The sequence below is a fragment of the Dendropsophus ebraccatus genome, chromosome 7 (genome assembly GCF_027789765.1).
Source record: "Dendropsophus ebraccatus isolate aDenEbr1 chromosome 7, aDenEbr1.pat, whole genome shotgun sequence".
NCBI lineage: Eukaryota > Metazoa > Chordata > Amphibia > Anura > Hylidae > Dendropsophus > Dendropsophus ebraccatus.
In genome coordinates, this window is record NC_091460.1 from 54,489,676 (window position 1) to 54,504,466 (window position 14,791).

Sequence of the window (14,791 nt, forward strand, 5' to 3'; positions counted from 1 at the left end):
TCTGCCTCCTGTCTTATCAGAAGCTTAAAGGGGTATGACGTTTAAAGTAAACTTTTACATTTAAAGCAGTAATCCCATTAAGAAAACTAGGACTAAAAGCCCTCTTACAAGAGGCCAATTATCGATCGCTAACGCTCCTAGGAACGCTGAAGTGCCCACTTGTTGGCTGATTTGATCCTTTGTGCGGCTGTAAAAATAATTTTTATCGGCCACACATCTCACTGTGTAAACAGGACATGTTTAACCGATAATGATGCATGTCATTGGCCGCACAAACGATACAGTTGTCGTTTGTATGGCCCGGTCACACAATTTGTGTCTTATTTGTTGTCTTAAATAATAGACATTTATATGAAAAGATAAATTCAAACGTTCTAATTAGAGATGAGCAAACCTCAAGCATGCTCGAGTCTATGCGAACCCGAGCATTTGGCATAGCGGGGGCTGCTGAAGTTGGATAAAGCTCTTAAGCTGTCTGGAAAACATTAATACATGGATATGTTTTCCACATAGTCTTAGGGCTTCATCCAAGTTCAGCAGCCCCCGCCATGCCGAATGATCTGGTTCGGATAGACTCGAGCATGCTTGAGGTTCGCTCATCTCTAGTTCAGTTTTGTAAAGTAAAGTAAAGTACTGGTCCAACGTCTGTTCACACTGAAAGATTTGTGAACGATTAACAGTAATTTTTATGTCAGAACAAGATACACTATCAACAAAAAATGAACGACTTCTCATTCGCCAGTTTGATCACGTTTATTGCTTAGATTTTATCAATGTAACGTTCTCTTGCACAATAATCACCTCATGTAAAAGGCCCTTTAACTAATGTATTATGTGAAAATAAACCTATTTCTAAAAAGGTTGTGTTAAAGCGATAGAGACTCACTAATCCACCATGTGCCTGCATTTTTTGAATATCCTGTTTCACTCGGTTGCGTCCCACCAGGTATCATAAGTACTAGCAGCTGGTCTCCACTGAGCCTACAAACAAGGGGAACGTGGGATAGTGTGTGCACTGGCACATAGCAACGGCAGGGTCACAGTTCAGAGAGGAAATCAGGAAGTGTTCAGATCCATGGGGATGAAAAACAATGCAGTGATGCAGTACTTTCCTAAAAAACAAAACAAAAAAAACCACACACATCTGTACTCTTTTACATAATTGCTTTATACTACAGCTCTACTTTTATATGCTTAAAGGAGAAGTCCAGAAGTCCAAGAAGTATTGTATTGCCCCCCCAAAAGTTATACAAATAGCCAATATACACTTATTACGGGAAATGCTTATAAAGGGCTTTTTTCCCTGCACTTACTACTGCATCAAAGCTTCACTTCCTGGATAACCTGGTGATGTCACGACCCGACTCTCAGAGCAGTGCGTGGTGTGGCTGCTGGAGAGGATGATGGCAGGAGGATGCCAGGGGGATTTCCCTCCAGTGCCCTGTGTCCCTCAGTGTCCCTCTGCCATCATCCTCTCCAGCAGCCACAGCCCACACAGCTCTGGGATTCGGGTAGTGACATCACCATGTTATCCAGGAAGTCAAGCCTTGATGCAGTAGTAAGTGCAGGGAAAAAAGCAGTAATAAGTGTATATTGGTGATTTGTATAACTTTTTAAGGACAATACTTTAATAAAAATTTTCGCCTGACTTTTCCTTTAATTTAATTTATTGATATTTCTTTTTGGATTGGTCATGGATTGCTGTGCTTCTGTCTCTGCTACCAGTATGTGATTTTTGGGAACCCCATAGTGTTTTTTTATTTAGTGTGCAGAATATGATGACATGTGTGAGCTGGCTGTGGATTTTAATCTTCTGCAATAAACTTTTCTATTGCGGCCATCATCTACGCTTCTGTGAACAACTTTATATCATGGAGGTTAAAAAATGTTCTGATTCCAATGAGCGGAGTACAGTTGTATAAACTCAATCCACAAATGGAGGCTTCAGTGCATTTAGTACTATATTATATTTGTCATTCCTTTTGACTAAAATTAAAGAAAAATAGCTTGTCCTGCTATGCAGATGACCTCGGTGTGGCTCTCCACAGCTGCGGTGACGTACACCATCTCCTCTTACATGAGTCATCATACATCCTTTTATGTGGTACTGCTCTTAAGTTATTGTATTGAGAAGTTGAGATATTATGGCCTGAACATTGAGGCTGATCAGTCTTTCTATTCTTGTCAGTGTTGTACAGTATTTTATATTTGTGTATTGTATTTCATTTTATACAATAGATGACTGAGCTGGGGAAGTGATGCTTCTTTAAATAGAAGTGTGGTCAGAACATTTGTCACCTCTCTTCCCCCTGCATCTTGGTCATTGATCATTAGTCACTAGGTGGAGCCACTTGGCACAGGAGAAAGCACATGCCAGGGCTTGTATATCACAGTGAATAGAAGTGGGCAAATGTTGCCCATTGTCCAGGTCACTGTGGAGAGAGAAAAAAATCCTCTTTGAAACAGAATATGAAGAGCACTGAGACCAGTGTGTCCGCAATGTTACATCACTTGACTGTTTTTAGACAAGCTATAATACTAACTCTGCTTTTTCCTAACTGACCTTACATCCAAGTTCAGCCTTTACTGTGGGAAGCTGCCTCCCAAGCTGACATGGCAGAATTATAGGGGTTCTTGCTTTTTCCTAACGTCATTGCTCATTGTGCATCAGTACTACTAATTCATGTCTGCATCCCATGCATGTGAAGGGGGTTTCTGCAACTGTTTACTGTTTGCCATGGAAGGAAATCCACAAAGAAAATCTGATGATTACCTCCCATGAAAATATGGTTAATTCTTGTGCGGATTTGTGGCACATTCTCTCTGTTTTAGGTCTTGTACACCTCCATAACAACGGTATAAAATCCTATGGGACACCATTTCAAACATTTACTCAACTTTTTACGTACTAACGTTGATTAACTTTGAAATTGAGTACCTTTGTAAATACATTGCATTACTTAAAGTGTTACTGTCATTAACAAATATAATAATAATAAAGAAATCCATGTAAGTAAATGGCCTAGAACACACTGCCTGTAAATTTTTTTGATTGATTTTTTTTTTTTCTTTCCATTTTCAAAGAAGCCTTTCACAGATTTAGAAGGCGACGTTAGCAGGTCCAGGGTGTGCCAAGAGGGCTTTGCATTGTTGAGACATTAAAATCGGGAACCGGTCACATTTAATCTCTAATTTAACATTCCGACTAAAACCGTAACAACGCACCGCGGCTCTGGGCTGGGAAACTGGGTCAAGAAACATTACATGAATTTGTAATCATCTGCTCAAAGCTGCTTTATCACTTGACCTGTGTATGATCGCACATTGCAGACATTCTCCATAGACCCATGTTAGGGTGGGAGAGCTGCTCATCCCCAAAAAGTACAGTATTCCAGTTTTGGAGGTTTACTATTGACCCAGTTCACTCTGTCCATATGTATGTCTAATGTCTGTATATGCATTTCTAACAGTACTATATTTTTAGGAGTTTTACTATGTCTTGTTGCTTAGGCTGTGTTCACACTGCTGTCAGAGGTTTGCTTTAGCCCCTCCGTCAGTAATTCTGTCAGATGTGACTAGAAAAATAGTGCAACATATAGTATTATTGTTACCATTAAAACGATATCTGAACGGGAAAGGCTGCAGAAGCTATTCTAGCTATTTTAGTACAGATTCTCCATTGCAGAAAGTTGTAATCTAGAAATCTACTGAATATGAAATCGTGCGTGACATATTAGGCAAGTTCAGTTATATTAAAGGGGTATTACCATTTATGGCCTATTCAGATCTCAAGATCAAGGACTCTGGCCTGGTTGTGACCTCTGGAGGTGGTTAGAAAGCTGAAGAGAGTCAGCTGTTGTACAAATACTGTGTAACTCCCATTGACATTAGCAAACACTGTTTACTTTAAGGGGTTGTCCAACTTTTTTTTAAAGATTAAAGGCCCTATTACACGGGAGGAGCAAGTGAACGCCAACCTGCTTCTCGTTCCCTGAGCAGGTAAGAGCAGGGAAGCTGCAGGAGAAGTTGCAAAGACTATCTTTAGATTGTCTAGGTAGTCCATAAAAGAGAGCCTCAGTCTGCTGCCACCGTTCCTATTACACGTAATGAAGGCCAGAAGACCATCTCTATTGTTGTAGGGTTTTTTTCAACACGTTGAAAGACAACGATCAGCCGACATCGTGCATGTCGTCTGCCATTTAACACTAGTTATTACACCAAGCGATTATCGGCCTCAATGATGTAATAAGGTCTTAATGTATGTGATACGGCTCTCACATAGAGTGCCTTTACTCCTGTTCTTTATAACCATGTGGCTCCACCACCACTGATCCCCACATGGCTCCACCACCACTGATCCCCGTTCTTGCATCATGGCAGATGGTTGCTCTGTTTATGCATGCCGTACTTTGGAGAAGCCTGTGACTTGTATGTCACATGCTCCTTTTCAAGACTCTATGTATCGATGGAAGAACCTTCCTCCATCACACAAGAACTGGGATCAGTTGTGGTGGAGTCACATGGTTATAAAGAAGAGGGTACAAAGTGAAGGCACTCTATGTGAGAACCTTATCACTTACATTAGTCTTACAAAAAGTTTGTACAAATGGCTGAACTCTTTAAATCTAATGTGTAAATGGCTTAGCTCTCTCGGCTTCTCCATGTACGTAGCTCCCAATAGAGTCATCGGAAGTTACAGAAACTGTGTAAAACGGCTTGCGCATCTGTTTTTAGCTTCCAACATGAGGAGGCCGTCGGGGGGCCTCAATCTCTGTGTGGTTCCCTGTGCAGATGTCTAGATGGGATGACTACTTTAGCGGTGTAAGTATGACTAGAGGTTGAATGCAAATGTAATGACTTGTGCAGTGCATATTCTAGTTAGTAAGAAGGCAAGATTACATTCATTACTCTGTACAACCAGCAGACTACTATGTGGTGAGTCACTCTGTATGTGAAATACCAGTATCTCTCATCCTTCTGGCCTATTGCGTCTTGACCCCATTCCCTCAAAACTTGTTTGCCGTCTTTCACCAATTCCATTTCTTGTTTGACTGAGGCTTTAACCCTTGTCAATCTTCTAGTTTTTTTTTCTCCAGTGCCATATTAAAGGGGTACTCCGGGCAAGATAGTTATACAAATCCTTTATATGCACTAATTATGGGAAATGCACATATAGTGCTATTTCCCTCACTTTAGTAAGTCAGGCAGGCTCACTTCCTCAAAAAAGTGACGTCACGGTTTGAATGTATGCAGCAGCAGGGGGCGCATGTAGAAGTATAGAAAGGGAATAGACGTCTATTCTCCATCCCTCCCTGGGCTGGTAATGTCCCCCCCCCCCCCCTTCCTGGTCCTATTATACTTGCTGCAGTGGCTCACCCCAACTAGCTGCCCCCTCTGAGCCCATCTCTCACCTGGCTGGTCCCCTGCAGGAGCACTCACCCGCCGCCCCGTTCTGGCGGGGTCAGAGCTCCTGCAACTACCCCCAACTTGCCGACCCTCATCTGAACACTGTGCCTGGTCCCTTGCACGAGTGCTCACCTGCCGCGGGTGAGCGCTCATGCACCTCCTCCTCCAAGTCTGCTCCCCTCCATCACAGCCTGGCCCCTGTGCAGAGCGCTCACCCGCTGTCGCCCCGGCGGGCTGAGCTCTTATGCACCTCTTCCCAAGAAGCTGCACCTTCTACCAAGCAGCTTTGCTGCACAGAATCGGGTGGCCGGGTGAGCGCTGAGACTGGCTAAGATTGCTTCATCTCAGCGCTCACCCGGCCACCCGGTTCCATGCACCGTGAAGCAAGCTGCTTGGGAGAAGGTGCAGCTGCTTGGGAAGAGGTTCATAAGCGCTTAGCCGGACGGGGCCCGGAGTACCCCTTTTAAGCTTTTATTAGTTTCTACTTCTGGAGACCTTACTCTTCCATTATCCCACCCTTCCCAGCTGACCTATTACTTGTACCCCCCCCCCCCCCTCCAAATAATGTAGGTTCCTTGAAGTTTTGTTGATACCTAACATCAAAATGTAGAAAAGTAGTGAGAAATTTGGAGCGCTATTGACAAAATTACACTTTCATTGAACAACAATAATGCTTTCGTTTTGTTGTTTGGTATAAATTAATTTAAAGTACGTAATTTAATTATTATTTTTCTTAAATAAAACAATTTCATAACATTGTTTTTCATATTGCAGGTGCCTGAAATCATTAGCTCCATCAGACAAGCAGGAAAGCTAGCACGCCAAGAGGAAATCCATTCTCACATATGGGATGGGGATGATGCTTTCTCAAAAAAGTTTGAGGTTTTGTTCTGTGGCCGAGTTATTGTAGCTCACAAGAAGGCGCCACCTGCCCTAATAGACGAATGCATTGACAAATTCAACCATGTCAGCTGTAACATACAGAAGGATCTTGAAGATTCACCTCCACCGCCTGACACAAGCACCGCAATCACGTTTGGAGATAAACTACGTTCTGTTTTCCAGACTACTTTTAATGAGGATGATAAAAATAAACCTATGCGTAAATCTTATTCTCAGCCTGGCCTAAGGACTAACTCCTTCAAGAGGGAATGGGAAGATGGTCGCTACAGCCTTCCTGGATCTTTTGAGGAAAAAGTCTGTTCTTTGGACTTAAGTTCTGGTGAAGTACGGAACTGTGTGCAGCCAACTGACATGGCTGAAAATCAGACTATGCTGTTCACGGTATGGAATGCTTTACTGGAGGAAAGTCTCACGTGTGACTTACATACATGGCTCCATATTAAGATTTACCCAAAAAGTCAATTAAGAAAATGTTTAAAGCATGATAGTGACTAGTTATGTCTCTCACGGAATTATGTTTGTCCTTTTAGTGGTTAATATTTGCGTTTAACCGCCAAGTCTAATGCCCATTGTAACGTTGTCTCTTACAGTGTACCTGTCGTTTATAACTTACAATTTTTTTTTTGTTATCAACAAAGCTGAACTTACCAGAAATTACACAGGAATTCCGTCCAGTACAGAGTCACGCCTCAATATGTCTGTCAGTCACATGACTGCCTTCTCTCTGTGAGTGCTCAGATGGCCTGGGATACACAGGACTTCCTGTTTTCTGACTCCTTTTTTTTTTTCCCCTCAAAACGGGAAACAGTAAGAAAAGAGGAAGTGCCGTGTTTTCTATGATAACTTAAAAAAAATGTAAATTGCAAACTTGCTTTATATCACATCTACTTTTGATTTTAGAATTTGAAAGTTAGAACTAGAGGTGAGCGAACCGGGTTCGAGTCGATCCGAACCCGAACGTTCGGTATTTGATTAGCGGTGGCTGCTGAACTTGGATAAAGCTCTAAGGTTGTCTGGAAAACATGGATACAGCCAATGACTATATCCATGTTTTCCACATAGCCTTAGGGCTTTATCCAAGTTCTGCAGCCCCCGCTAATTCAAATGCCGAAAGTTCGGGTTCTGATGGACTCGAGCATGCTCAAGGTTTGCTCATCTCTAGTTAGAACGTTTTGATGTTACAGAGACATTTCAAAAACTTGATTGGTCCAAGTGTTTAAATCTCCAGCGATCTTTAAACGAGCCATGAGAAGTGCCCGTTTGATAACTTCTCTCCCCTCCTCCTTCCAGTAGACAGATTCTATAGTAAATTTAGCTAGACAGAGAGAGAAGTGCTTAGCCATGTGCTTCTTCCAGCTCTCTCTTATGATCGGTGGAAGTTTGAACAACTGATCAAAATTTCTGACAAGTTCTGTGTAATTTTTTTTTTTAATTGTAACCCTTCAAATTCAGCACCATTCCAGTACTATGGCTCCCTCAACATGTCATCTTTGTTTACATGGGACCATGCAGCCAAATGTTGCAGTAATAGTATGTTATTATTATTTTGTCTGATGGTTAAAGGCCCTATTCCACCAACAGATCTGACGACAGATTATCTGCCAAAGATTTGAAGCCAAACCCAGGAATGGATTTGAAAAGAGGAGAAATCCAGTCTTTTCTCTATGACCTCTCTGTCTATAGTCTGTTCCTGGGTTTGGCTTCAAATCTTTGGCAGATAATCTGTCGTCAGATCTGTTGGTGGAATAGGGCCTTAACCCTGGGACTGGACTCTAGGGCGGACAGTTGTCCTCTACAGAATGACTACAGGCCATCATTACCAGTACAAAAAAAATAATTTTAGGTTGCATTGACCTGATTTTTATAATCGTTTTATGGATTCTAGACTGATATGATGTTATCATAAGCTTTAACTGTGTTTCTTGCAGATTGGTCAGTCGGAGGTTTACCTAATCAGCCCTGATACAAAGAAAATTGTTATAGAAAAGAGCTTTAAAGAAATCTCCTTTTGTTCTCAGGTTAGTCTTTAAAGAGTACCTGTTGCCTCTTCTGACCTGAGTGGTTTACTACACATTCCCCAACAAATAACAATTTTAGCCACATATTTCTAAAAGGAATATAATATTCCAGGTAGTCAAATAGGTGTTACCAGTTAGTGGTGTGCCCCTACACTGTCTGGCTCAGCAAGCTGTGATTGGTTAATCTCACTGCTCCCTGTGCAGAGACTGACGGACTCCGACTACATTGGGCAACCTAACCCCCCCCCCCCCCCTGTACTCTATGTAAGAATTTACAATACACCGGGGGGCGGGAGGCATCATTAGGCAGTGCTTGAACAGTGTATCAGGAACTGCAGGGCTCTAAGGCCTGCAGTTCCTGAGCCTAACATTGGTAGCAGCAGGGGGTCCTCGTAGCTCCTTACTGCTGCCAGTCAACAGAAGTATATATGTAAATAAAAAGCAATCCATTTTTCTGAATACAGTTATACTGCAAAGTAATATAACTTTCTTAAAGTGTACATGTCAGAAGTTTGCATCGGTAGAGGTGCGGCTGCTCCAACATGCTCAGTAGTGCACACTCTGCCCCTTCTTCTCTGCTCAACTTGTAATACGAGCGATCTGCATTATAATGGGAGCCTATGAAACTTCCGGCAATTCTGTCTACCAGAAGTTCCATAGGCTCCCATTATAACGCAGATAATATGCTCATATTACAAGTTTATAGCAGAGAAGAAGGGGCAGAGCCTGGGCTGCTGATCGTGTCTGCTCCTTCATTCTAGGGATTGGCGAGGGTTTCACTACTCCGACCCCAACCGATGCAAATTTCAGAAGTTTTTTTAAGTGATAGACAAAAAACTTCAGTCCCCAGGATACCCCTTTTAGTAAACCTTGGGTTTTGATGTCTCACTTTAGGCTAGTTGTTTTTATGTTCCATCACAAAAATGAACATTACTGTTTTTGTTTTTAGGGAATCCAGCACGTCGATCACTTTGGTTTCATCTGCAGGGAGCCTTTACACGCTGGAGGCTGCCACTTCGTCTGCTATGTCTTTCGATGTACAAATGAAGCACTGGTAAGTACATCATTCTTTCTACGCCTATAATTTTAAGTAATCCTTGTTTTTCTAAACGTAGACCATGTAAACTAGGCAAAACAGTGCCCCTTTTACCTATGTTCAGTTTGTATGCATCAAAATCCCTTTTTATTTTTTTAACTGTACTGAATAGCATATTCTCCTGTAATACAGAGGCTTTCTGTGTAAACATACGTCAGACATATACATTGGGTCTGGGTGCTGACATCACTACTGATTGCTAATATGAAGGGGCAGCACACCGGACCCAATATAGCTTCCTAATTCATGGAAGGCTCAGCACCTGGACCCCGACTAATTCTTATAACATATGGCCATGAGACATTAGAAGTTTAATGTATGATAGGTACACTTTAAGTTGTCTTTCTAATAGGTTACATGAAGTCCACATGATTCTTTATAAGTGAAGGTTGAAGAAAACTTTTAAATCAGGACTATTATGTGGAAAGACAAGCTTTACACTGACATCAAACTTTCTTTCTCATTGTGGAGTGCCAAACAGGTGTGTAGAGTCTCAGGGTCCTATTACACTGAGCGATTTTTAACTATTAACGATAAACAATCGCAAACGAGATTGTTTATAGTTAACCTGAAATTGTTCCCCATATTACACAGAATGATAACCGTTAGTTACGATCGTTACTATGGTCGTTATTGGGATCGTTACTAAGATCATTTACTCCTTCTGATCCCAGCAAAGCAATGAACAATGTGCAATTACACTGAACGATTAGTGAAAAAATGCGGAACTTGAGCGAATGAATGTGGAAGTACAGCGAATGATTACCAAAAATTTTAGGTTCAGATCTAAATCAACGATCAACAACATATAAACGATTTTTCGATCGTTGCCTGCAATTAAACAGAACAATTATCGTTTAAATTCGAACGATTTAACGATTTTTCACACGATAATCGTCCCGTGTAATAGGGCCCTTAGACTATGTAGTGCTGAACTGGGAAATAATATGCAAAGTAGCTGTCCTCCAGAAGAAAGTGGGCTTGCTCTTTAGTGCCACCAAGTGGAGGTAGCATTACTTAAAAAATAAAATAAAAAAAAAGTAAAGAATTTGCAGAGTCTTAAAACATGACAGAGAATTATTAGCCAAGACAGAATCTGCTCTACAAGGAAGAGTTACCCATCTGTATACAGCTACAGACCAGAGGTTCTTGTCCTTTACCAGTACAGAGAGGGTAATGTTTGTCTTTGGTTGGGACACATTCTCATTCTTTTGTAGGGGTTTTTCTCTTGGTAAATAATCCCTAGTCATGCTTTAAAACTCTTAAAGGGTGTCTGTCGCTATGTGCTGCCATGTGTACAAGCCCGGTCCCCTGATGTGACCTGCATCTCTATATGGCATTAAAAGAAACCTTTTAAAGGGGTCAAGCATGGACTTGCAGTGATGCAAACTCTCTTCTTTCTGGAGAAAAGCTAATATGCATATTGTTGGAACTCTTCCTCCTGGAATGACCTGTTTGCAGTAGGTTCTCCACTATATAGTCGAGCTAAATTTAATTCCACTTTTTTATAACCATACTTGCCTTTACTATGTTGTCCAAATAAATTTTTTTTCCTAATAGTCAGATGCACATTCCTGATATAACCCAAGGCCTTAGTCAAGGTTTAGTCCTTCTCAGGGTACATTCTGCTCATATAAAAGATGTTAAAGATAAACACCTGCCCAACCTTCTCTAAGTCTCATACCAAGGGTCCTAAATTCTGTTATCCTTTCTCTATAGAGTAAATACTCAATTTGATGTTACAATAATTTACCATTCTTAAAGGAGAAGTCTGACGACAATTTTTATTAAAGTATTGTATTGCCCCCCAAAAGTTATACAAATCACCAATATACACTTATTACGGGAAAAAGCTTATAGGGTATATTCACACGAACGGGCTCGCAGCGAGATTCTCGCTGCGAGTCCGGCAGGTCCTGGCAGTTCCCATACACTACATACTTGCTGCGGTCTAAACGACCGCAGCGAGTATGTAATTCTGCCGCCCTTAACCCCTTCTGCTCCCGGCCGGCTCCCCCGCTGTAAGCATACTTTACCTGTCCTTGCTGCACGGGTCCGGCGTCCTGCTCTCTCGTCCGGCCAAACAGTGGCTGAGGCTGGGCAACACACTAATTGGCCGGACGAGAGAGCAGGACGCCGGGACCCCGTGCAGCAAGGACAGGTAAAGTATGCTTACAGCGGGGGAGCCGGCCGGGAGCAGAAGGGGTTAAGGGCGGCAGAATTACATACTCGCTGCGGTGGTTTAGACCGCAGCAAGTATGTAGTGTATGGGAACTGCCAGGACCTGCCGGGCTCGCAGCGAGAATCTCGCTGCGAGCCCGTTCGTGTGAATATACCCAGAAAGTGCTTTTTTTCCCTGCACTTACTACTGCATCAAGGCTTCACTTCCTGGATAACATAGTGATGTCACCACCCGACTCTCAGAGTTGTGCGGGCTGTGGCTGCTGGAGAGGATGATGGCAGGGGGACACTGAGGGACACAGGGCACTGGAGGGACAATGAGCATCCCTCTGCCATCATCCTCTCCGGCAGCCACAGCCTGCACAGCTCTGGGAGTTGGGACATGACGTCACCATCCAGGAAGTGAAGCCTTGATGCAGTAGTAAGTGCAGGGAAAAAAAGCACTTTATAAGCTTTTCCCGTAATAAGTGTATATTGGTAATTTGTATAACTTTTGGGGGGCAATACAATACTTTTAATAAAATTTTTCGCTGGACTTGTACCTTCAGATAGCTGCTTTTAATCCAAGATCTGTCATGGGGTCTGTTTGGCAGGTGATGCAGTTATTATCCTAAAAAACTACTTTTCAACTTGCAGCCCTGTTCCAAACTGGCGTGGCCTAAAGTGTGTATGCATTAGGCTGACACACCTTCTCTGTCCCTCCTCCCCGTCCTCTTCATCATTAGGAATGCCCCAGGCAGATTTTCTCCTATTCATCAGCTGTGTCAGCACGGCACATGGGCTGGATCATTAAGGCACCTGTGCAGTTTTCACTGCAGAGGAATAGGAAACATTCTGCCAGTGACATTCCTAATGATGAAGAGGGTGGGGAGGAGGGATTGAGGGGTGGTGCAAATTTAGAGCACAGATACTCGAGGTCAGTGATTTTCAACCAGTGTGCCGTGGCACACTAGTGTGCCGTGCCACATGGTCAGGTGTGCCGTGGGGAAAGTTCCCCAAACTATGGTGCCCCTGTGAAACAGGAGAAAACAATGGGGGAGAGAAACCTGGGGATGGGGGAGAAACAGGGGAGAGAAGCAGGGGGGGAGAGAAACATGGGGATGGGGGAGAGAAACAGTGGAGAGAAGCAGGGAGGAGAGAAGTTTGGTGTAGAGAAGCAGGGGGGGAGAGAAGTATGGTGGAGAGAAGCACATGAGAGAAGCACATGAGAGAAGCACGCTGGAGAGAAGCACAGGAGAGAAGCATGGTGGAGATAAGCAGGGGGGAGAAGTATGGTGGAGAGAAGCAGGGGGGAGAAGTATGGTGGAGAGAAGCACAGGAGAGAAGCACAGGGGGGGGAGAAGAAAACAGGCCCAGGTTTCACACTGAGTGAGTATAAATACATTTAGAATCTAGATTAGTAACTATATGTATAATATGTACTGTTTTAGTGTCATTTTGTGCCATTTTGGTTGGTGGTGTGCCCTGGGATTTTTTAAGTATAAAAAGTGCCGCGGCTCAAAAAAGGTTGAAAATCACTGCTCTAGGTCACGGACGTTTGGCTCAGGGCTACAGGTTTAAAAGTTCTTTTTTTAGGACAATAACTGCATCACCTGCCGAACGGACCCCAGGACAGATCTTGGATTAAAAGCAGCTATCTGAAGGTACAAGTGGTTTGGGGGGAGGGGGGGGGGATCAGATTGTGGGTACAGAGTCGCTTTAAAGGGTATGTGTAAAGATAAGAAAATAACATAATGTTTTTTCTATCTATATTATAAAATAATCCTGATATCTTGCAGTTTTAATTCTCTCCACTGGGGCTAAAATAAAGCTGAGCCTTCCTGTTCTGTGTCTGGCTATATGAGGAGGCTGCCGTAAAGCGATCTCTACAGCATTGCAGCAACTTGAGACACCAGTAAATAGAGGAGACAATAGCAGCTCCCTGTGGAATTACCTCTTCAAAGGTCACAGAGCATGCTAAGTAATGTTTTTTACATTCGTCTCATGGGGGCAGACGGTCTATTGTCGTCTATGCCCATGAGGCTTGCTGTAAAGCATGTCGCTAAAGCCCCTATTACATGGGGCGATGTGGAGAGCAAGCGAGCGTCGACCTGTTGCTTTGTTTAATAGTGCCTTAAATGCTGTTAAAACAGCCCAGGCAAGATGGCAGCCCCCATTACAATGTACACATTATGAAATAAAAAAAAAAAAATTACAATCAGAAAATAGAAACAGATTAGATAAAAAGAAATTTTTTTTGTATCTGATCAGTAATAGAAAACTTGGTCCATTTAAGACCATGCACCCACATTGCGGCCATAGAGTGTTAGTGTGCAATACAGTTTCTTTTGGATTTTCTTTTTGTCCCTTTTGATGTAAGCTATTGTGTTGTTGCAGGTGGACGAGATCATGTTGACCCTGAGGCAGGCTTTTAGTGTAGCTGCTGTGCAGCAGAATACAAAGACTCATATGCCTCTGTGTGACGGATGCCCCATGCAATGCATGCACAAACTCTGTGAGAAAATAGAAGGTAAGGTAGTTGTTTTGGATTAGTGAAAAGTAGTTTTTCTGGCTGTGATTGATGTTTGGCTTATAACATCGCTTCAGTTTCTCTTTGCCACCAGCAAACCTGTTACTTGTCGGGTAACAGTCTCTTCCATCCCAGTCACAGCAGCTTTGAACACTTTTAGCTCGGTCTTGGGTATCTTGGTAGCCTCCAATTCCAGTACCCTTTCTGTCCTCTTTGTTGTGGCTTTCTATTTTTTTTCTATTTTTTATTAAAGGGGTACAGCACTCTGCTTTTTCCAGTGGCTCCATAGAGAACGAATAAAACCGCAGGTCATGTGCCGACCCATGGCTCTATTCAAAACAAATAAGCAAGGGGCCGCTGTAGGTCATCGATTGCTTATCCGGATTGGGCTGTGTAAAATGGCCCTAAGTGTTTCCTACTAACAATAAGAGAGGAAATTATGCCCCCTTTTACAATCATGCTAATTATGGTTCCTTATACATTCCCAATCCAGAACAGAATTCTGTCAGTTTTGTGTAAAGCATGTTGAGTATGTTTCCATAGTCCTATCATATGATGTTTATTTTTTTTTTTTCTTACATGTATCAGCTCTGTTCTAGATCTGTTCAGACTTGATTTGTTTTGTAATTTTGCACGTGTCGATACCTGAAATGAAATACTTTATACTATTCTATATTG

General features: G+C 42.6%; 1 protein-coding gene across 5 annotated transcripts in view; it reads left to right on the plus strand.

The window, feature by feature from the left end:
* TBC1D1 (TBC1 domain family member 1) overlaps positions 1-14,791 on the plus strand; it is a 135,068-nt gene that overhangs the window by 44,053 nt on the left and 76,224 nt on the right. For all 5 annotated transcript variants that reach the window (XR_011363930.1, XM_069977508.1, XM_069977504.1 and 2 more), the window contains 4 exons: positions 6,181-6,690; positions 8,238-8,327; positions 9,277-9,381; positions 13,981-14,113. Coding sequence is in view for 4 of the 5 variants with exons in the window: in XM_069977508.1 (XP_069833609.1) it covers positions 6,181-6,690; positions 8,238-8,327; positions 9,277-9,381; positions 13,981-14,113 (838 nt within the window). In the remaining variant the exon portion in view is untranslated. The remainder of the gene's footprint in view (positions 1-6,180; positions 6,691-8,237; positions 8,328-9,276; positions 9,382-13,980; positions 14,114-14,791) is intronic.